At 38.2% G+C, this 24053-nt stretch overlaps 1 protein-coding gene across 2 annotated transcripts; it reads right to left on the reverse strand.

Moving 5' to 3' along the window:
* Positions 1-360: 360 nt before the first annotated feature.
* TMEM87A (transmembrane protein 87A) lies at positions 361-24049 on the reverse strand. 2 transcript variants are annotated; one of them, XM_062495311.1, is made up of 20 exons: positions 23902-24049; positions 22424-22481; positions 18708-18805; positions 17854-17970; positions 16210-16263; positions 16049-16090; positions 14930-15077; positions 14169-14230; positions 12053-12236; positions 11143-11242; positions 10270-10363; positions 9301-9369; positions 8122-8230; positions 6938-6996; positions 6618-6721; positions 6206-6279; positions 4925-4986; positions 3906-3961; positions 2677-2707; positions 361-2341 (listed from the first exon to the last, which is right to left on the reverse strand). In XM_062495311.1, the coding sequence occupies exons 1-20, from the start codon at positions 24037-24039 to the stop codon at positions 2300-2302; spliced, it is 1701 nt and encodes a 566-aa protein (XP_062351295.1). In that variant the 5' UTR covers positions 24040-24049; the 3' UTR covers positions 361-2299. The 2 variants fall into 2 exon arrangements, with proteins under 2 accessions (XP_062351295.1, XP_062351294.1); XM_062495310.1 differs by having other exon boundaries at positions 8122-8226; positions 9297-9369; positions 16049-16105.
* Between the last annotated feature and the right edge of the window lie 4 nt (positions 24050-24053).

Consider the following 24053-nt stretch of genomic DNA (forward strand, 5'->3'; position numbering starts at 1 on the left):
GGGGTCAACAAGCTCCCTTTAAAAACCTTTAAATATTTCTGGAAGTGAATACAATGGAAGGGTAGAAAGCTGCAAGGATTGCCTAAGACCCCTCTAGTCAGAGGCTGAAAGCACCACCCTGCTACTATGTTTATTTTAGCTTTTAAATGATTAATTAGATTATTAATACAATTAGGGAAACTGGTTGGTTCTTAAACTTTTTTCCAGAAAGTTATGATTTGCCCTATCTCCATTAGCTTTTCAAATGACAGACTTGATTTTCAGTCTTGAAAAGAAATGTTTGGAATAACTGCATTAGCTTTGTGAAGGTGGCAACACTACATGTGAGAGAAGAGAATAAGAAACTGGAAGGACACAATGTGAGCCTTTCTACTCTTTGCCTAGCCTTTATTAAATAGTACATACAAACTTTTGTGCTTGCGGTAGAGAACATTTTTACCTATTTATTTCAAAAAACCCAAACAACCCAAAACAATAGGATTTCTTTAAAAATGAAAACAAAAAAAAATTAAATATCAAGCTTTATGTAGCTTTATTTCACAAAATTTCCTCTCCCCAAAAGGACATGGAGGTAATCTTTTTCATCTATATCAATTAAGCATAGCAAATTAGAAGCGTTTACGAATTAAAGATTCTATCTGTGGCCTGAAGAAGATGCCAGAAGAGCTCCAGCAACTCTTGGAAAAGCAGTGAGGTGCTACAGCCACAGCTTTTTTTCTCTGCCCCTCTGCCCTCCCCACAACACAGCTAGCAGAAGACGCTATGTCCTTGTGCCTCAGTTACTGTACTGTAAAGTGCCATGTTTCAGCTTGAATTGCTGATGAAGGGGAGCTACAGCTAAGCTACCAGACCTTACAGTGGAATGAATGAAGTACAGGCACATGTTCACTTCTGCTGACATAGCTATGAGAAGAACCAGAAAAGCTGACGCTCTATGCTGTTCCAGCAGCAGCCACATCTGCTTCCTAGATACCCAGCAGCTGCTTGCCTCCTGATCATCAGTATTAAAGGTTATGAACCCAAATTAGAGCTTTTGTCATACAGTCCACGACAGGATTCCATGAGGAAGTTATTGCAACTTCAGCTGCTGCAGCCAAGCAGAAACCTGAACATAGTCCAAAAGCTCTTTTTAATTTCAAAAGGAGAAACAAAATGCAATTATATAGAATAGAAACCTGCAACTTCAGCTGAAACACAGTGATCTCAGAGTACCTCTTGGCCACAGGGACCAGCTGGGACAGGAAAGCCCAGCATCAAATCACTTACATGGGAAGCAATTCTAAACAGACACTAGGAACAGAACTATCCCAGTGCTGTGGACTCCCCCTAAATCCTCTTTCAAGTAAGGCAGGCAGTGCTCACGCCCATAGAAAGCAATGCCATCCTCTCGTAGAGGAGTGCCAACTTCTTGGTGGGAGATGTTATATGTAAAAGGAGAAGAATTCGGCTGAAACGTCCACTTAATACGTGCTTAACATGTAGTCAAGCACTTGTGGAACACTGCAAGAGTGGTTCTGGTGATGTTTGCTTTTGTTGTTTTATTTGTTGGGGTGTTTTTCAAATAAATCATGCAACACATGAAAGGTAGGGGCTAATGATTTTTCCAGGCATCCACCACATTGCCGGCAATGAGATGTGCCACAACAGCGAGGGTGTTAGCTCTAGGCAGCTGTTACCTACAGGTCAATGGCATTTAAAATAGAAAATCTTTCATACACAGTGTTATGAATAAAATTGCACTTGATTTTGTTAAAAACTCATATCACTGTAACTTTTCCAAATATTTCCTTTCTGGCATCTTAATTTTCTTCATCAACAGGAGCTTCTCTCTAGAACTCTCTCATGCACAGTGAACACATGACTACAACAGCAGTTATTATCTACCAGAAAATGGGTCTGTTGTTTTTTCAGTGCTTATATCTATCTGTTCCCACCCTCCCCACAAAAAGGTACAGGCAGTTCACCTCTAAGTGTCAATTGTAACATTGAAATATAAACTCCTCAAGCAGACATTAGGAATTTTAGTTTCACAGACTAAATATTTGAAAAGTTACAGAAGGTGCTGGAATAGTACACATGTCAACTGCTTAAAAATCCAAACTTGCAGCAACTTTAAATTCAAATTTCCAGAAGGTTTATAATGTCCTTGTGAACATCTTCCACAGCAAGACACCCTCCATGACATTAAAGCATCAAACTTTCAAGGCTGAGATCAAGAGACAAATCAGCAGGATGCACTTGCTCCACCAAGTAACTTTAACAGAGGTGTCTCCACTTCCAAGAGCAAAAAGCTACTCCTTCATTCCATTTTGGACCTTTCAAAGTGGGTAATCATTCTTTCCTGGAAAACAAAATACCCAATCATGTCACTTTCACCAGTAGATTTACATTATTTAGAACATGCACATCCACAACAAACAACACTCATATGAATTTTAAATCAGGAGTCCAACTTATACAGCAGATACACCACTTATTTTAGAATACATATTTAGAATACATTTGTACTCTAAGTTATATCATGGCTGTTCCCACTATCCTTTCCCTCTTGCAGCATTTTACTGTTGCACTGACATGAGCAGAGTCCAGTTCTAGTAAGCCAAAACCTTTTCAGCTGACTCCTGACCCTCCTGGCATGTCAGAAGACTAATTTGAACTGAAGATTTCTTTACTGACCTCATCTGAATCCAGAAGAGCTGGAAGAGCACTGCAGTGGGGGAAAAAAAGTTAAAATAATTAGAGCACATGCTGAGAGCATATTGACAACTATTTTCAACCTTGTGCTGTTTTTCAGGGCACAGAAAAGAAACAATGAAGACAGACCTTTCAATTTAACAGAGAAAGACACAAAAAAAGCCCAAGGAATATTCTTAATGAACTTCACATCACAGTTTTAAAATTCTTTATTTATGAAGTGAACAATTTCCAAGTTGCCATGAAATAAGCTGCTTTACTCATACTGCTGAATTGCACTGAAGACATTTACAATATGGTACCATGTCGTAAAAACATGTCCCAGAATTCAAACAAGTTCCACTGGTACTTCAGCCTTTCCAGCTACAATAGATCTCCCACCTATTGGGATCTTGACTCTTCACAACCCTGATCACACTCTCAGAAACAGAAAAATCTGCAGTAGATAACCTCAAAGTGCCCATTCCTAGCTTACACCAGTCTAGTCCTTTTTTCCTTAAGAAATCATATCAGTCTTCAGAAAATAAGTATTAAAACTGGGAAAAACCAAATTCAATTGAGAAAATGCACTTTCTTCCCCTCTTAAAACTTCACCTACTTTGCCTTTGCCTAAGTTCAAGCAGAGTTTCATACTTCAGTCCAGATCCTCTGCCACAATTACCCGTTCAAATTTGTGAACGTACTTATCTATGAACTTGGGTTCTGTTATAAAAAATGTAGACACAGGCACTGACACTTCTAGCATGTAAAAGTTATTAAAAGCAGACGAGATAAGAGACAGTGTACACAGCTGACTATATTACCACAAGCACAAAAATTACAGCAGATGTTCCAGATAAAGGTGAAAACTGGATTACATTATTCCATGGTTTACATTCAGCAAGATACTCAAAGATCTTTACAGAGACTAGAAAGGAGTTTGTTTGTTCTCCATTTCCTGAATTTATGTTTAACTTGTTTTACCTTTATTGTTTTTTTAATCGTTTTAACTTTAGTAAAATGCAGACCAGTCTGGGGTTTCACATTCCAAAAGACTGTTCCTTAGGTCAGCCTGTGTGCAACCCCAGCAGACTGCATACAAGGGATCAGAGGCCAGTGCCAGGCTGGACCCAGCCTCTGCCCATGGAAGTGCAGCATACAAGTGATAAGGCATTCTAATGTTCTCCTGTGGGAAAGGAACCGGCCTTTATTGTGACTATAAAAATACTCACACATCTGTCACTGATGAAGGAACGTTCTCCTCTACCCACTTCAGGTCATCCTCTTGCTACAAGTACAGAAATTGAACAGAAAACCAAAGTCAGTTTTTCTACAATGCTGTCATATGCAAGCCATTTTCTTCTCAGCCTACTTGACAAAAACGCATGTATTTATGTCAGTTAAAAAACTAAAAACAAACAAACAGCAAAAAAAAAAACCCACCTCAATTTGATTTCTGGATTAGAAAAAACACATTCCAAGGTAAAAAAAAGGTAGAGAAAAACCCACCCACTTGCTGTGAACTCCATAGCAGTCCTTACCACCACCCCCTCGCAAAACAGAAAAGTTTTATATAATCTTATCTATCCTCAGGTAAGTAGTATACAGCTGCAACCAACCCTTGAGAAAAACAATGCTAATGACAAAAATACAATTGCTATTATAATGAATTCCTACAGGTTCTTTCCACTTTTAAATATATGCATGAATTCTATGAAAAGATTCCAAGACTTATTTTAGGCCTCCTAGATGAATATGAAAACATGTTTTAATGTTTTGTAATGGCTTATAAGGCACGTGGAAAAAAAATGCATCCTCCCCCAAAGTATTTAGGTAGGTACATAAAAATATACACATCACCCCATTTGTGTAATCAATCACAAATCTCAAAACCAGAGGGCAATTTATGTAAAATATGGCTCAGCCTCCTTCTCAAACTGAAAAACTTGTAAAATAATGCATTAATCACTACCAGAATATTGTACTTTACAGTTTTATCTACACTTCTACATTTCTAAAGAACAGACTGAATTCTTAAGTTCCCACTGTATTTACAGGAAATCTCATGAGAAACCTGTATTTACTTTCTTTTCAGCAGTACTATGTTAACTTCTATTTTGACTCATTCACACTCTGAAGCAAACCAAAAAACTCTACTTATTGCCTCAGAAATTGGCATATTTGTGTGCTCCTAATGACAGTAAACAAAAGATAAATCTCTAATTCTTCAAAGTATAGAGATGATACTCACAACTTTGTTTGCTTTTACATTCCCATTTGGTTCTTGCTTTGTACTTCTCATTTTCATTCCCTCTGAAGCCAAAAGAAGAAAAAAGATTGGCGTAACTGAATTATAATTGTTCATAGACAATTGTAATTAATATTATAACTGAATTATAATTCTTCAACAGTTTCACTGTAGGTAAAGCTGTTTAGTGTTCATTCAGGATAGTTCATCAAAGAGACAGAGTTAGACAAGATAATGATTTAGACTTCTTCCCCTTGGAAAGGCCTGCAGTATTTTTTCTTGATAGGTGGAGTATGTGGTTTTTCCTGAATTTAACAATTTTACCTAGGAAATATAAATTTCTAGTCCTTTTATTTAAGCCAGACAGCAGCAGCATAGAACTCAGACATAGTTCCCAGAGAGGCTGTGGAATCTCCACCCTAGAAGACACTAAAAAGCCATCTGGACATGGTCCAGGGCAATGTGTTCTGAGTGTCCCTGCTTGAGCAGGAGGCTTGCACAGCATGACCCCCAGAGGTCCCTTCCAACCTCAACCATTCTGAGACACAGGTAAAATAAACTGGGAGTTGCCTATCTACTGCTCACCAGTCACTTGGTTGCCTTAAAAGCTGAGAAGCAATATTCATCTCCTTGCCTGGCAGACATCTAGATAGAGCTGGTTTGCCAAATGTACCTAATGGAATACACACTTCTCTGCTCCTAAACCAGCCAAACAGTACTGATACATCCCAGCACTGATATATCCCAGCATAACTGATATGTGGACAGACAGCAATAGGCATGTAGCCAATAGTTTTTACACAGCTTATAAAGAGAGGTGTTACAACAGACAATTTCATGAATAAACGTATTCACTCCTGCATTTACACTGGACATTCCTATGCTAACGCCTAATGCAGAGAATGAAGAAGATTTCAAAGTTCAGAGAACAGATAATAAACTAAAATTCTTAAATGGGATTTTAAAAGAGAACTGCACACAAAACCACTACCTAGCAACAATATCCAAGAGATCCTTATCATCACGACTGGATTAAAACCAAAGACATATTTAATCAAATATGGACATGCCACTGGACATGGCAAAGCAACCACAGCAGTAGCAGTATTTTCAGTGTCAACAGAAAATCCCAGAGTTAAACCGGCGATGCAAATAGTAAACATAAAGCCAGTGTTTCCTCCAGAACTCCATGTATCAATGGCAATTTTGCCAAAGAGCAAGACACCCTCCTCCACAGAACTGTCTTCAATACTGAAATTGAGTGGAAGTTTTTTCTTCTCTTACCAAAACTTTCCTTTAACATTGGCTCTTTCTGCTCATCATCATCATCCTCTTCTGACAGTGGTGAGAAAGCAAACCTGTAGAAGTGAAAGAATGAAAGCTACCTTAATATTCTCTTGTCTCCCAAGAGATCCATTACCCCAACATATACGTGGCTTGATTATTCTGTGTAGCTCATTGTTTAATATCAGTCCTTAAAAAAAAGTTTAAGTTACTTCTTTTTAAATAAGCTGAGCACCAGAAACAGAATGGATTTTATGTATGTAACTTCTCTAGATTTACCTTTCCCTACACACTCTGTTTAGTATCCTTATCGATCAGTGTACAGCAACTAAACATCACCCACTAGTACTTTTTGAATAAATAAGCATTCCTAAACCCCAGCATTTTCAGGAAGAGGTAAGAAAAGCTGAACCTTTGGTTGTTAGCAGATGGTCTCCACAGAATCATGATGACAAAAAGGATCATTGAAAACAATAAACGCCAGATGGCATCATCCACCCATAGCTCTTGCCAGTCCTGTCAAGAAAAGCAGCAGCACAAAAGAAAGACGTTGTAAAGCAAGAAATTTCAGGCTCTTGTCGCTTTCCAAGGCTGAACTATAGGCATCTGTCAAAGAGACTCATTACCCACAACAGTGAGACTTTTAGCCTGTGGTGCTATGTGCCAGTATGACTGCCAAATATAAACTTATCAAGAGGCAACAATTGTAGAAAGCATTTAATATAAACTCACCGACTGACAGTCCACCAGCCTGAACTTCATGGTTGTCCAGATGATGAATACAATAGATGCTGCAACATTCAAACAAACAAGCTACTTATTACTACAAAAGATGCCAATTCAAATACCCCCACTAACAGGGGGTATGTTTCCTAAAGAAAGATCAAAGACCTGAATATTCAAGTCTCGAAATTCAATTTAACAGTTTTGGAAAACAAGATATGGATCTAATGCACTGACCTTAGACAGAAATTTAAGCATAGACCAGTATATTTTACTCATGTTTCTACACAGACACAAGGCATAAATCAAATATGGAGTATTTAGCCAACTCCTAATCACTATTCATTATTCTTAAATCACTTTTATCTAGCCTTCAAACCATGGTTTCATTATCACTTGAAAAGTGAAGCTGACCCTGAAGTAACTGAACGATCTGCTTGAATGCCTTAAGTGTTCTGATTCTGACCCACAACAGCTCCAACACTCAAACTATGCTCTTACCATAGTTTTAGAAGAGATTTCCCTCCACTAAAGTATTTTAAGACGACTAAGAACCAGGTGCTGAAAGAAATTTCATCACTAAAAAAAGGAATGTGCTTAAATTAAAAGATTGTTCAAATAAAAAAGCACAGTCCTTAGAGATTTTCTGCTCCTTGTATTGATGGCAGAGAACCTGGAAGCACCAACAAATTTAATCTTGAAATTCAGCTCATCACATATAAATGGAAAAAGATACTCAATCTGTATTCTTCCAGAATAGAGGGCATTATGTTACAAAACTAAGAACACAGTTTTTCCAAGAATCACTCCGATCTTCAGACATTTTAAAAATCACACAGTATACAGCGATACTGCGATTTTGGCAAAAAGTATCTCTGTAAAGTTAACAGCATAAGATAATAATAAACTTTTGCCCCAGCAGCTTGAAGTGGGACAAAAGTTCTCTGTTAGAGGAACTGCACAGAACTACTGATCTTGTTAACATTAGGACTAATCATCCACTGTCTCTGAAATATCAACATAACATTTGGCAAAGACCCGCTTTTAGAAATGGTCAAGTGTTAGAACTACCACAAATTTTGATTGTACTTACACAAAGGTCACCAAACTCAAAATTTGCTCTAGTGACGAAATCAAGCCTTCTATGGAAATTAAAAGTGGTTTTATTTAACTTGGAATAATTTTCTGCTTACCTGCTACTGCCAAGATGAGTGTGTTGGTGAAGTGCCGATACAGAGACAGTTTCACAACATTCCTTCGAAGTTTTAGCAGCTTCATTGTTTGAGTTAAGCTGATGAATATGTATAGAAAGTCAAGGAAAAGTCTCTAAAGGGACAAGCTGATCACACAGACTTAGGAAGACATAGATGTTATGATCAACACCTCTCTCAATCATACGCTGAGCCCTCCAAAAGATTAGACCATTCTCAGTAGAAAATTCACCCTATGACAAAGGTATCAGAGAGCAAAAATCTGTCTTTTTCATGTTATTTAGTCATCTACACCTATTACCCTTGTCACACAAAGATGGTATCCAAACCTCTATGTTGGACTATGGCCCATTCCCTCAGGAAAGAGTTGGCTGTGCTTTTGATAAATGAAAAGTGAAATCTGAACTAGAAATTTGTTCAAATCTATTTAATGCATACGACTGCCTTCACATTTTCTTTTATTTCCACAGTGACAAAACAAGTGGTTAGGAGAGATATCATGATAGGGGAGAACTGTGGTTGTCACAGCTGGGCAGCAAGCTATTCACATTTCTAATAGAGCTTTTGCAATTGACTTTAGCTAAGAACACTTTACAGGGATTTTGCTATAGACAAGTTTAGCATTTGATGTCAGTTGCTAAAGTCACACAAATTACAGTTGCTTGGAATGAATAAGTCAAGACACCAAGAAATAAACACTGCCTCATTTTGTTGCTTACTTCAAGACTAGTTAAAATTTTACAGAAAGACTTTTAGGTTTGATGTTGCTAAGCAACCTTCTCCTCAAAACACAAATTGAGTCATTTCTTCAAAGGCTAGTGCTCTAGTGCCATGACATGCTACACTAGTAAAAATTACTTTCATACTCAACAGTGAGAGACTGGTAAGACAGACTATATTCTGGAGCAGCTTTACACAGACACATCCAGTTCAACAAAAACTAGGTAAGCAATATCCAGCAGAAGCTTACCTGAACACTCAATTACAGGACCTCTATCACCTTCACCAGAAGTAGAAAAAAATAAATACTTGGATGTTACTTTTTTTAAAAAGTTCAGCAAAAAAAAAAAAGACTTAAAAAAAAAAACAAAACAAAAAACAACCCAAAACCACCAAATTCAAAAGCAAGCACACCCCATCAAGTAAAACAGTGAAGGATATCCACCAGCACAGGGCAGTATCTAGGAAAGCCAGGGGAATAAAAGCCAAGGAGGCAAGATCATTCTGGGCCTGGAGACAAAGAAAGAGCCAATAAGAACAAACTGAAAAGAAAACAAAGTAGAGAAGTAAGGAGGGTCAGGCTGTTTTATGAGAAACCACCAATACACCACCACAACAGTTCCAAGTTTTGCTACAGAAACAGATGGCATGAACCAAGAGTTTAGTCTAATGCACAGAGAGGAACTGACAATACCACATTGTCAGTTCTCAGTTCTCCACCAGCAAGGCAAGAAGCAGTTGTCCAGATTAAGTCAATCTAGCACTGATAGAAGGAGTCTCTGCTGAGGCAATTGCTGTGATTAATTGCTCTGGCCCCTGCCATTACAGAAAACTAGCAACCAGCTTGTTAGAGATGTAGTAATCAAATCTTTTACACTATTCATGGATAAACTGAAAGCTCCACCAGCAACCATGAGTCTGACTAAAAGGGCAAAACTTGCCTTTGCATGTACATCATAAACTTATCGAAGTCCTAACAGAAACAAGCAAAACACCTTTCATTCCTTTCAAGTACAAGACAGAAATAATGAGCTAAGAATAAGGTCATACGTTCTGCAGTTTTTAAAAGGATATCCACAAAATAATACAGGCATCAATCATGGACAAGGCCAAGTTTGCTATCAGAGCCACAGTGTCATAGAAAAACTGGAAAAGTATCAAATATACCACAGGTTAAATACTTTATCCTAAAAAACAAAATAACAAATCTACATCCCAAGATGCATTTAACAAATCCAGTAGCAGCACCATTCACACACACTTCCCCATGCACAGCCTCCAAAACTGGAGCAATGGGAATTTGGGTTGGTTGCTGTTGGGGAGGGGGAGGGAAAGCAGCTGTTCACATAGGCACATAGAGCCAATAGTATCTGTGGCATATGGTAAAAAGTTCAAGCAGTTATTACTGACCCCTGTGACTCTAAGAACACCTTCCATGCCAGAAAATAACAGATAAAGGGCTCCAGCCATAACTACTTTGTGAAGAGTCACTCCAAGGCGAGGTCTGTAGGAAACAAAGTGAATCTCAGATTAAGTGGGGACAAAAAGTGAAGTCATGTCAACTTGAATCTAAACATAAGGTATGAAGCATAGGAATAAAAGGTCACATCCAGATCCAGAAATACTATTATGGTGCTTTAAACTTACTATTCATTCTGACTTACAGTATGATGTGACTAAGGGAGAGACTAGCAACAGTCTTGTTTCTTAGTTAACCTGTTTAACTTCTTATGACCCTTTCACTAAGTCACATCCCACCTCTTCACCAGTTCCCCCAGGAAACCCACACTTGACAAAAATTCCCACTGCCATCTAGCACGTGTTTTTACCACTGAATACAGCTGTGGACAGACAAATGAGCCACAATCTTACTGAAGTGGATCCCCTCCCCCATCAGTGAGTCTTGACCTAACAAATTAATAAAAACTCCTATAAAAAGGTTTTTTTATAAAAACTTTTATGAAAAAAGGTTGTTTTTTTAATAAAAACTTCGCCAAGAAGGCAGGCCCATAAAGCTCCCATTCCAGCCAGCAGAGGATCCCAACAATAACTCAGAAACCCACCCTACAGTGCTCTTCTTTCCATGTACTTCTATGTGCCAATCACAGTGTGGAACTGTCTTTGTTTACTAGTGAAGAAGTCTAGGTCTTTAGAGCACTTAACCAAAGCACTTACCTTTTAGCAAACAAAGTACAGGGAGACGAATACCACCCTGAATTCTTAAAAAACAATAGCAAAAACCCTTTAACTAGAACACAACAAACCCATAACAGAACTACTCACTTGACTATCCCATATCCCAGGCTGACTATGATGACCAGAGTTCGAGCCAACGAGCGCTTCACAGCAGAAAGAAGTTCTGCCAGTATTACTGCTCCTTGAACTACCAAAAGCAAAGAGGAGGGAGTTAGGTCATTAAAATACAGTATCTGTTTTATTAGCTACTGCATGCAATTATAGTATGAGAGCAGACATACAAGGTAGGCTCTTAAAAGTGCCTTTTACTAGTATTTTTCATAGTCTTTTTATTATCTACATCTGGAGTTAGCTTTCAGAAAAGATAGATCACTTGGCAAAAAAAAAATATACAGAAAAATTTTACATTTAGCCTAGTTACTCTTATAAACAAGTAAACCAACACAACCTTTGGCACCATGGGTATGGCCAATTAGCAGTCATAACAATATTTTACCTTCAGAGTTTAATTTGCATGCATCAAGCCTGAAACTAAAAACTAGACTAAAAGAATTTTACATAAAGGCAATCTCTTAAAAATGGATTATGAGGCTACCGGTTGAATACTAAGAGTTACCTACAATGCAGTCATGTTGAACAAGGAGTTTCAAAGTATCTTTTCAAGGCCAATACCAGTTGTGAGAAATTAATTACAAGCGAAACTGAGCAAGTCCTATTTTAAACTTAAAGCCAGCACTGCAGCACAGAATGTAGCATTCTATGTACCTAAGACACTACTCTCAGGAGTCAGAGAAAGGAACAGCATTTTAGCTTTAGAAGAACACAGAGCATGTGTTTACTATATATAAAAATACAAAAACTCTGGTTCCCTGTTCTTTGCTTTGAAACAATCCTCAAGTAATGATACAGTTTTAACATGTATCTGCCACCCCAATTTAGCATAAGGCATTAGTGCTATGCCCCCTCAGTTAAACTGCACGACGCAGCTGCCACCCACCGGATTCGCCCGTGTAGCGGATGTTCTGGAACTCGGCATAGAAAACTGCTTTCTCCAGCATTCCCAGGAAGATAACAGCACCAATCCAGAACTGGATCCTCAGGAGATCCCGCCAGTAACAGGCTGACCACGCAAGCCACAGAACCCCAAAGAATACGTACACAATACACATCACCATGAAAAACTATTACACAAAAAGAAGAAGGAAATAGGAACTTTAGATGCAGAAAAATAATTTCCTTGTTTCCATTCCACAGCTGTAAGACAACTATTTTCTCCCCTAGGATAGCAACTTTGGAAGATTTTAAACAGACAAGTATTGTTTCATTTGTCCTCTCTAGACTGTTTAGCAGTGAGTCTAATTTCTCACTACAAATAAAGGGAATGAGGGTAAGTGAATTCCTGTGCACTTTCTCCCTTGAAGAATAGTCTGCCAATTTATTCACAGGCAATTTTTTCTAAGGAAGATACATGCTACTAGATTCCAGAAAGGTAAGAATTCAAGCAAATCATCAAGTGCTAATAACCCTATTTGTTCTCATGTATTATCCTATTAATAACTTCATCATACATTTACAGTACTCTGCAAATCAACTCACAGGCCACCTCTAGACAACATTCCACAGATCAGAGACAAGCAACTAATGCTTTTATGCCCTGTGTTCTAATAATTTGACAATTTTTCTCAGAAATTAATTTTCAGCAAACTCATTCTTTGACTAAGTTTTAGGCCACCAAAAAACCTGCAGCTGAGAAAAAAATCCAGATATTCATTTAATGTTTTGTGGTTTTTGTTTGGTTCAGTGTTACTTGCTTCAGAAGTACTTTTCATGGTATGTCTCATAAAGCAAACAATAAGCTTGACAATGTTACTCAAGGTTGAATTTTCTAATCATACCAAAGCAATTTAAAATTTTCAAAAGGACACTAAGATTAAGAAGAGGAATTAGGAGAGAATAAGACATTAAGTGAATAGCAGGAAATAGTTAGCCAAAGCATAGGACAGTGCTTAATAATCAAGCAGCCTCCTCTTTCAGTTTTTTTTTTTTATATAAACCAAGCAAACTACCTGCTACACAATCCATCAAAACTTTCACAAACTGAAAACATCTTCCTTAGGAGAGTAGTTCACTGATCCTTACACATTTTCACACCTGAATAAATCATTCAGTTCAAATGGTAAGAATCTATGTGAGATGGTTCACATGCAGATGCTCCATTGAGAAAACATTTAGAGATACTGATTCTTTTCTGGTCCTGTCACATACGATACTCACACTGATGAATTACATTTCAATAGGGCCGCTGGAGGCTTTTTGCTTCTGTAGGAAGTAAAATGTGTGTTTCAAAAATGCTGCAAGGCTCCACTACTGACAGCCTGTTCTTGCCAATTCAGTCAAGCCAGAGATGTTACTTGTTATTGATCCCCAGCTAAAGTCGTCTTCACTACATAAACATTTTAAGTTCTTTTATTGTTTAGCCTTCTCAACAGAAGAAACTAGAAACCAAGTCAATAACGCCTTTGAATAAAAAGGGGATTAGCTCTTTGTAGCTCAATTATGCTTTCACTGCTAGGCAGTATTAAAGACCTCCTCATGGGGTATAAGACAGCTGGTGGAGGAAGCAAGATTAAGCTGTAAAAGAACAAAGCAAGCAGTGACGTATGAAAGGGTAGCTGCAAACAAAAGCATAGAATAGCAGATTTTCTAATACATGAGCTAAGGAGAATAACAGCACCAGTAAAACTTCTCAGTTTAGAGCTAATAATACTGATAACTTCAGGAACTACAAATTTACAACCATTAATCCGAACAATCCAGAGAAGGACAACATTGACAGCACATGCAAGCAACTGAAATCTGTGTCTGTTTTCCCTAGCCTGTACTCCGTACAAAAAAACAAACAAACTAAATCAAACCAAACCAAAAAAAAAAAAAACAAAAAACAAAAAACAAAAAAAAAAAACCAGCCCATCAAACCAGAAAACACCTCAGGTAAGTAACTTTTTCTCCTGATACACTGGCTATGTGCTTCTTGAAATATGAGAGCAGAGTATATAACTGACACTCAAATCAACTGACAGTTTTATAGATCAAAGAAAAGATGGTTTACTTACAATCATCAGAGGGTAGTCTGCAAGTGAAAGATACTCATACGGCCCCTTCAGTTCTACTGTCACTGTCAAGAGACAATCCAATAACCAAATCAAATAAGAACCAAAAGGAGGAAGCCAGGACATAACTGACTTTCACTTAAGTGTAAAGAAATTCCACATCTTCACATGGCCTTAAAACTTAGCTTTCTTCACTAAAGTGCAAGTTAAGACTCATAACATACTCAGCCAAAAGCACACAGTTAAAATTACACACCCCATTACCAAGTAACTCATGGCAGTACTTGAAAGTAATTTTTGCTGGAGATTCATGTATAACAGGAAAAATTCAGAAACACATATAAGTTCACCTTTTAAGAGGATTTTTGAACTTCTCTAAAGTTTGAATGCACTGTCAATATATAATACCAAGGTGATAATTATGATCTTTGTCCTTCACATTTTGACTTATTAGAATAGATCACTGTATTGGTCTGCACATTTCTGAAACAAAATACCAAGCCTCAAAATTGAAACGCTTGGGATTGACTTTTCATTATTTCTATCAGTAAACTGCCAGAACAGGCTTAGTATCTTCAAGACAGGAAAAGTCAGCTCTTTTCTTAAATGAGCCATAGTAATATTCTACCTATGTGAACTGAAAGACAGTGTCTAATGAAATGGAACCATACAGCATAAACTTAAGAGTACTTTAGAATACTTTGACTGGGAATACATAAAACTGGTGCTGTATTTTCAGTTTACTGTATAAAGAGCTATCTTACTTGTAAAGAGCTTGTTCTGATATGAGGAAGGTGTTGTTCTCTCAGTTCTTTTCAGTCTAGCAGTAGAATCCTTTGCAGTTTTAAGTCCAATTTGCACAATAAATATATATGGCCCATCTCGCCAAGTTTTGATAATAGCATTCATTGCCTGAAAATAAAACATCTCCACTAAAACAGCACACAGTCAAGAAGACAAGAAAAATACAGATACAAAAGACCATCTACAACATGTATGCCACTCCCATGACTACAGCAGAACTGTGACAAAGATTTTTTTTTTTTATAATGGCCTCTCCAAGAGAAATTCTGAATTAAGAGCATGCATTTCTTTTAAGAAACCTCTTGACTACAAGACCCAAACCAAATAAAATTATATATATATGTGTGTATATATATATATATATATATATATATAAACTTTATACTAATATTGACTGAACATAAAACTTATAAACACAGTCAACTTGAAAGAAAAACGGACAAATTTATATACACTAATGTTGCCTTTAAAATACCACCATTTCTTGCTCCATTGATTCTTTACTTTGCAACTGCACACATCTACTTATGTTTTAGCTTTAAAATAAATGGCCCTTTACATACAGAAGGAGTAAAATACATTTTCTTTCTTGGAATCCATGACATTCAATTTGAAGTTATTTTGAAAACTGTTCCTACATAATTCTTGAACATGATATATTATAAATATAGCAAGGGACATGAAAATCAAAAGTAATCAGTCAACTTTTTAAGTACAACGTTTCAAAAAATTGATTGAAGACAAAACCAAATGTATTCTATAAGAATTAATCATCATCTAAAGAAGATAATTTCAATTACTATTTTAAATTACAATTGAAAAATAAATGTATTTTTTATTTTATACCATTGGTTTTTATGGTATCAGTTCTATATTTCGCATACAAAAGAAGCAGTTACTCTGTTTCCTGTTTGTCCACAGTACTACATAGTTTTAAGCTAAAAAATTCCAGGTGTCAAAAAACCATGGAATATGCTACCAGCCAGCTCTTATATAAAGAAATATAAATTTAAAAAAAACAAACCAAAACAAAGTAAGATTGCTGAATTATATGCCATAATTAAATTTAGTATACATACAGTTTTATCTGTCACCATTGAGAGATTTCCTGCACTCTCCTTCTTATCTTTTAAGCCCTTAGGGGGAAGAAAAAAAAACCACAGAAAAATAAACAAGTAAATATGACAAAACTACCTTTCCCATGACTACACTCACTCATTAGAAGGAAAAGGAAAATTACCTCTTGTTTCTCAGGTAAGAGAGGCTCCGGATGAATAAATTCTTTATAGAAAATCTGCACAATATAAGAAAGGCAAAGAATTTATAGACACTTTATAGGCACTTTAACATTTATAGGCACTTCACACCTTAACATGACATTACCAGAAAAGCTTCCAGTAAACATCATTACTCTTTGAACAGCTGTACCGGAGAGCTTTCATTTTTCTAAATCAAACAATTGTCCATTTCTGCAGGGAGTCTTGAATACTTAATGTTATGTAATTTGAGAGTTACTTTTCCTTCCCTCAAATAACAGGTATCTATTTTTAGCAACCAGACATGACAGTAGAGAAGGTAATTTTGTTTTCGAAGTATGACTCAGTTGGGTATCCCCATTACAAGATAAAAGTCTACACACACAGATTCAGGGTTTTGAGATTTCTGCCTTAATCTACGCAAAACTAAATCCCTAGATGAGTGAGCGCCTATTAGAAATCCTGATTTTTCCAACTCTCCTGAACCATTTAGAGAAGAAATTGCTGTGCAACTTGAGAAACTAGTATCTGACACGAATATATTGTTAAGAATTCCACAGACTTTCCAGAGGAATTGGATGAAAACTTAAAGACTTAAAACCTTAAAGACTTTCATGAGTCTGTTTAGTTAGGATGCCAAGTCCACATTACACAGGTAAATCCAAAAGATCTCTTCTACAAATCCAAGTAAAAGCAGAACTGACACTTCTTATAATATTAAACATAAAAAGCATGCATCACAGGATTTTTTTCTTTCTTTTTAAAACCCCTTCAAGCCATCTTCATACATCAAAGGAATTAGAGGCATGAAAGCAGATTATTAAAAGTCATAATTTGGCATTCATTTTTCTCTTAATGAAAAAAACCAAACAACCAAAAATACCAAAAAGCAATCCACAACACTAGGTTCAATACTTATGAGATATTTCCCAGTATTTTCTATCCAGAATCTTTTGTATAAATGAAGAATGGCTGAACACAGATGCAACCCTCCGTAACTGGCCTTCAATTCTTATGTATACCATTAAATAAAGACAGCAAATTATAGTGGTATTATCATCAGCCTGCTGATACACAGCTGGGTGTAGAGCTGATGTCTGCACATTACTTCCCTATGCTAGTTTTGCGTTGTCTTCTTGCTTTTACTTGATTTGTTTCAAACATATTCTCTCTCCCACTCCATGAATACTTAAGTAATATATTTCTCAACACTCATTGCCATTATTCTAAATAAACATTATTTGAGTAATAAATGCCAGTCCTTTATTGATTCAAGTTTAGTGGTATCTTTACGCTGCAGCCAGTTCTACTCAACTAGCAATAGCCTCCTGTAAATGAAACAAACTGAGAATACAAAACCACAAACAAAAAGAAGTATTGAACTGTACATCACTTTTACAGTAATTTCATTGGGCTTTTTTCACTACCATGAGCAAAATGTTGAATGGCAAGCCAGAAGTGAAGAAAAATTAAGAAATCATCATCACAGCTTGGTTGTCATAAACAGATAAAAAGAAGTACCTCCCAATCTACAGTGGTACTTGCATACAATGCCAATAACAGGAATTATCACCTTCCCTATATATTGTATAAGACAGCAGAGCAAACTCTGAGGTTTCTACCCATACCTGAGGCCTGAAGAGTTCAGAGCAATTTGGAAAGCTGAGAGAAGAAGTGGCATAGTATCCTGACCAACCCGGATGCTCTTCAGCCGTAGTCCCAAAATAGTTATCTGCTTGTTCATCCTGCCAAACAGAGTAGAACTTAGGTTAGCACTAAGTATTTCAAATGGTTTATCTCAGTAGACAGCTGCAAGACCTGCAGGGCTCCACCCATAGTTTCACTCTGCACACACTCTTGAATCAAATTTAGCAGAATACAAGCATCGAAACCACACAAGACTATAAAAATGATGGTACATAGGCTTATTTTTTAAAGAGTGAAGACTCAGTCCTGTGTCAGATTAGCAGTTACAACTGTAATAATTAATAATTTAAGCAAACACAGAAAAAATATTAACCACAGAAAGCACAATTATGTTCTATCACGTTTGACAGAAACACTATACATTTTGTACAAATTGCTAATGCTTGCAATGTGCACCTATAAAGAACAGAATTTAGATTTAACATGTAAATGTTCAATTTTTTTCTCTTCACTGTCATTAAGCATTCCTGCAAATATTTTCAACTACCATGAACTCACTCATTTTAGAGTCAATGTATTCACTTAAGTTCCTGGATTTGAAACAATTTTGACAAACACTTCCACCTGACCCAAAACCCAAAAAAAAGTCAGCAGATGCAGCAAGCTGTTGATAATTTCAATCTATTCCAGACATTTTTTATCTTCCAGTGGAAGAATGTGTCTTTCAAGCCCAACTTGTAACATAGATGCAAGGGAGAGACATTTCTAATCCCCTCCTCCTGAGGTCTGCTTACCTCTGAAAGTTATAACCTATGTTTTTCCACTGAATTCTTACCCCAAAGTTGAAGACTTCATTGTAGCAGTCAGAGTATCTTAAGTACCAAGTAACATTGAAGGCCTGGGAGGGTTCACAAGCTTTTTCATCTCCTTCAACTAAGCAAAAAAAAAAAAAAAAAAAAAAAACAAAACAAACAAACAAACAAACAAAAAAACCACCACAACAACAGCAAAAAGATCAAACATGAGACACGTAAGATACCATCTGCATTCCATTCTGTGCAAAACTAACATAATTAAATTTTGAACATTAAACTGAAAGCAAAACAATAGAAAACTATTTTCCTCAAGTAATTCATTACTGTTCAGTGAAAGAAAGAAGCATATGAACAGAATTCCATTATAACATTATACAATTCTATTAAAGAGCTGAAGATAATTTGGAATCCTTTTGTTCTGAAGACAATCAAGGATGTTTCAGCAACTGCAAATACCAAATGAGAACAGCAGTGACTCCAACACACAAAAAGGGCCCCCCTTTCAGAGACAGGGGCACATGTAAACAGGCAGAGAAATCTAGGAACAGGATAATACTAAGCAATTTCCACATATAATTTAAATATACCAACACCACCACCAAGGAAATGAAGGTAAGATGGTGCCAGTCAAGATCCACTCTCCCAAAAGACAAACAAGATATCTATGCATTAGTCCATGCTGTCAAAGCTGGAATGCTACCTAAAACAGCAATAACACAACTTCCCACTCTGATTTATTAAATAACAACATGCACAGAAAGTGAAACACAAGACTTTCTCCCCAGTCAGGAAAGGCTGCGTGGGGCTTTGTGTTTCAAATCTCGTTCTTAAACTAAAACCGATGAAGAGAATTTGATGTTAAGGCAAGTTCAACCCTTAAATAAAATGAGCAGTGACTATTCAGAGTCTTGTAAGAGCCATTTAGATGATTACATTTCTGCAGTCAACAAATGGCAAAACTCTTTTGAGTTAACAGAATACTTGCAGTGGCTAAGAACTTCCCACAACTTTACAGGTAACATTCATATTAGAGGATGCATCCACAACTTTCTTACATGTACACCTTTAAGGAATGTTTCCATACTGACCATTGCTGGTAGAAAAAGCAATTAGAAGGAAAATCCTGCCACAGGGTATTAATTGACTAATCCCATTTTATACCTTGTGAGTACTAAAGCATGTAAATTGCAGCAAAAAAACTCAACAACTGAGTTTCTAACACCAAAGATTTAAGCAAAATCACTGAAAAAAAAGGAGCTTCCTTATGAGACCTTCTGGTAAGCATGAAAACAAGACATACAAGTTCCACATTGTCCTAGATGTTGCAGAGGGCACAATAAAGAAACTAAAAGGCAGCACAAGCACTGCAGTGACATGGGCAGATAGCAAATTCTCAGATGACACAGACTCTTCTGATAAAACTGACCAAATGAAGAGCATCTCAAAAAAAGTGCTAGCAAAAAATAAGATTCCAAAATACCTTTTAAATACCTTCTCCTCTGTGAAAAATAAATAGGCAACTACATATTCAGCAGTAGCACCCATAAAGGTAAAATAGGTCACTAGAACAATCCACAATATCTGTAAACATCAAAATCACAGAAACTTTGAAAAGGAAGTACTCCAAAAGCCAGACAAAAGTATCAATGGCATTTACTGAATTCAGCAATATGGAAATCTAAGTTCCTCAGCCTTCAAACAAAAGCCAGTAATATTCAACTTGAATGCAGTCTTTGTACTCATTTACAGACCGCAGAATTTCTATCATGATCCCATACAGGAAACTAAATGCCTTCTAGAACAGCACTTCAGAAAAGTAAATAAAAATAAATTAATTATTGACAACACTGCATGCCAGCAGCAATCTTCCCAGTCAGAAGCAGAAAGCATCAGACACAAATATGCCACACCGATTAAAAAAAAAAAAAAAAAAAAAAAAAAAAAAAAAAAAAAAAAAAGGAAAAAAGGAGATAAGGAGATACAGGTGTTCAGGAAAACAATTAACAACCCATGAGCAAGAAGGGTCATACTGTCCACATAAACATCACACAGCAGATGGAAGAGGCAACAGAGGAAATGAGACCAGTTTCCACACAGGTGTGGGCAGAAAAAAAAAAATGCGAAGTTGAAGCTTCCCAGTATTAAATACAGTTTAAGTTCCACCTAGACTGAGAAAACGAGTTAAGTTCCCAGCCTTTGCTCCTTCCTCTTTCAGTGATTCATTTTCCAAATTCATGTAAATCTTTTCATCACACTGGCATGTAAAACAGGTGTCTTCACTAAAGAATTTTAAGGCTTAATGCATGCTTCAAGGTTGACAGTACAGTGTAATTCAATTCCACATCAGGAGCCAGAGAGTAGAATTCTTAACAGATAGAGAGTATAGAATTCTTATCAACAGATCTGCGTTACAACAAGTAAATCTTTTTCCCATGCCTTACTTCCTTCTCTTGGTTATTTCAGCATAAATAGATCTACCGCACACTTCACTTCAGACACCTGTATCTCAGATGCTATGTCACTATGTGTACACTATTTCTATTAAACTTTAGACAAGAAAGCCTAAAACTTACCAAAGCATCAAATTGCCCCTTCAACCCCCCTCCTTCTTCCAAGCAGCACATTTCTAATTTTGATGCTGCAGCTGTACATTTGCAATTGTTTCACTGCTAGATGTGAACCTCAACATCTCAGCAACACTTGTCAAGGGGGAAAGCCCTAACACTGAAGTGATGGATCTTCAATAATAACCACTCAAGTACTACCCTCCTATTTCAGATTCACGTGGGATACAGAGAGGCACTTCAACAAACTCTCCTTGAAACACTGTCCCAAGAAGGGCATGGATTGGAAATCAAACCTGAAAAACAACAAGGTGAGTACAGACACCAGATGGAGATTAAATAGCTTTCCCTCACAATAAAAACTGGTGCAAACAACCACTGAAAGTGTTCAAAGTGCATGGCAAGGATTTCACACCTTTTTAAGTCATCTACTCACTTCTGTAACATCTTACTGCCATCTAGATGGTGTCCTCATGTTCACAGGTAAGAGGGTATTTCACAGAAACTTTCCTTGGAGCAGTAACGTACGTAAATCAAAGACCTGGCCAGAAGCAGCAAAGACTAATACAAAGAAGAAATGGGAAGGCTGCCAACATGTTTGCTCAACAGAAAAAACTCCATTATCCCACTCACACACTGGGATCAGGAGGAAAAAACACCTCTCAGGAGAGCTCTGCTGCACTGTGCAACAGTCCTTCACCACACCCAAAGCACCCAGCTAAAAAGGAACAAGGCTTCAAAAAAATTGCCTTCTGTATTTGCATCAGTATACAAACAGCACCTGTCCAGCTGGCACGAGATCTCCCAGACAGGGGAATTTAACAAAACTTAAATAGGAAAAGCACACTTCACAGAAGAGTGCAGTACACCCCACACATGATTATCCACTATCCGAAACAAAAGTGATGCTCCCACTGCCCATCGTGCCTTATCCACAGAGAGCACAAATAGAGCCATTCATTTCTGCTGCCACTTAAACAGATCACAACTGAAAAGCTCCAAGGCTGTTAAGAGACTCAACCACATCAGAGCTGCAGTTTTCCTGCAGTGCTAGATTAGCTATCACTGCAGCCAGTGCAGTTACACACTTCACAGTGTTTTGAGTTCCAAATGTTAAAAATAGGCAGGGCATCAAAAAGCAGAAAACGGGTTAATCCCTTGTGACCACTTACATCTCAGGAAAATGGTGGTGTTGCTGAAGAGGATCTTCCCAAAGCTAAACTTCTTTCCCTGCAAAGGCACAAAAAAGGAAGAGATATTAGCAGGTTTGATGCCTTATCACCCCTAAAATGACAAGATAAACAACTTAGAAATTATAAAAAGCAGTCACCATTTATTGATGGTCCTCCAGGTGCACTTATGGTGGAGTGCACATGACACTTTTGTAAGTTTAGCAAATTAGCGCAATTGACAAGAATCCCCGATTAGAAAAGCAGTTAATGAAGTAATTCCCCTCTTGGTTCAGGCTCCTACTGAAGCCTTCCCCTTGCTTCTAAGCCCACATTGTTTATGTCTAAATACATGGGAAAGTAAAATGTCCTTGATTCACTAAGAAGCAAGATTATAGCAGGATTCCAGGAGTGTGTTCGTCCAACCTAACATGGTAGGAGAAGTCCTGAGGTTAACTAAGAAATTATAAAAGTATACAGTAATAGTCTACACAGCTACTAATAGATAAAAAAATACATAAAATGCAAAAATCTTTTGGCATCACACTTAATATCACTGAGCTTAAGCAAACACCATCTTCCATTCTAAGCCAATATAGTAATGGCAAGCAAATGTCAAATCTAGAGCCAGACTTCCCGGACTTTCCAGCCATGCTTCACCACCCTTCAACATACTCTTAAAGATGGTTTAAGAGGCTTGGGGCTTTTTGATCTGCAAGCAGAATCAACTTCACGTTGACATTTGTTGAAATTATGACCATTTCCTTACTGATGAAACAGTCTGGACCATCCAACAATTAAAAAAAATCTGTTCTAAGAGCCAACAGAGTGTCCACCGTGATCCTTCAGTTTTGTTCCTGAAGCTCAAAAGCCTCCCAATAAAGTGCTTATTACTCTCACTGCCTGATAAAGCCCGAGCGAATTTGAGGCACAACAGCTTTCCTCCACGGAAATTCAAGCACCAAGAGTTTATCAGAAGTGTCCAAATCCCTTCACCTTCCCTAAGGCCCACACCTCTCTCGGTCCAGCGCTGCAGCGGCCCGGCTCTCCCGAGGCCGGGCCACGGCGCTGCCCGACGGTGCGGGCCGCCAGCCCGGCCGCACGGGGGGAGCGGGGCGGCCTCCCCCGCACAGGGCCCGCCGAGCCCGGGCACCGGTCGGGGGAACCTTCCCTCCTTTCCCACGGGCCTCACAGGAGCGGCTCTCCCTCAGCCGCCCATCGGAGTACTTCCCGCACAAGCACTCTCTCCCCCACCGACCCGCCAGAGAGTGCTGCAGCCCGGCAGCAGGGCAAGAGGCAGCCACGGCCCCGAGCCCCCCGCACCAGCTCCGGGTCAGGCTCCACAGAGGCGCGGCCCAGGCAGGGATGTCCCCGACCGCAGCTGTCCCGCCCGCGGCCTTCCGCCCGCACACGTTCGCTCCGACCGTCGCCACGCCGGCCGGCCCCGCGGCCGCGGGCCCGACCCCGCTCTCCGCACTCACCAGGAGCACCGGCAGCCGCCATTTGGAGCGCTGCCCGGCGCCCGCCGTGCCCGCCAGCAGCAGCACCGCCAGCAGTCGCAGCAGGACGGCTCCGGGCCGCCGCCGCCACTCCCCGGAACGCGGCGCCGCCGCCGCCATCCCGCTGTCCGGAG

The sequence above is a fragment of the Cinclus cinclus genome, chromosome 6 (assembly GCF_963662255.1).
Source record: "Cinclus cinclus chromosome 6, bCinCin1.1, whole genome shotgun sequence".
Taxonomy (NCBI): domain Eukaryota; kingdom Metazoa; phylum Chordata; class Aves; order Passeriformes; family Cinclidae; genus Cinclus; species Cinclus cinclus.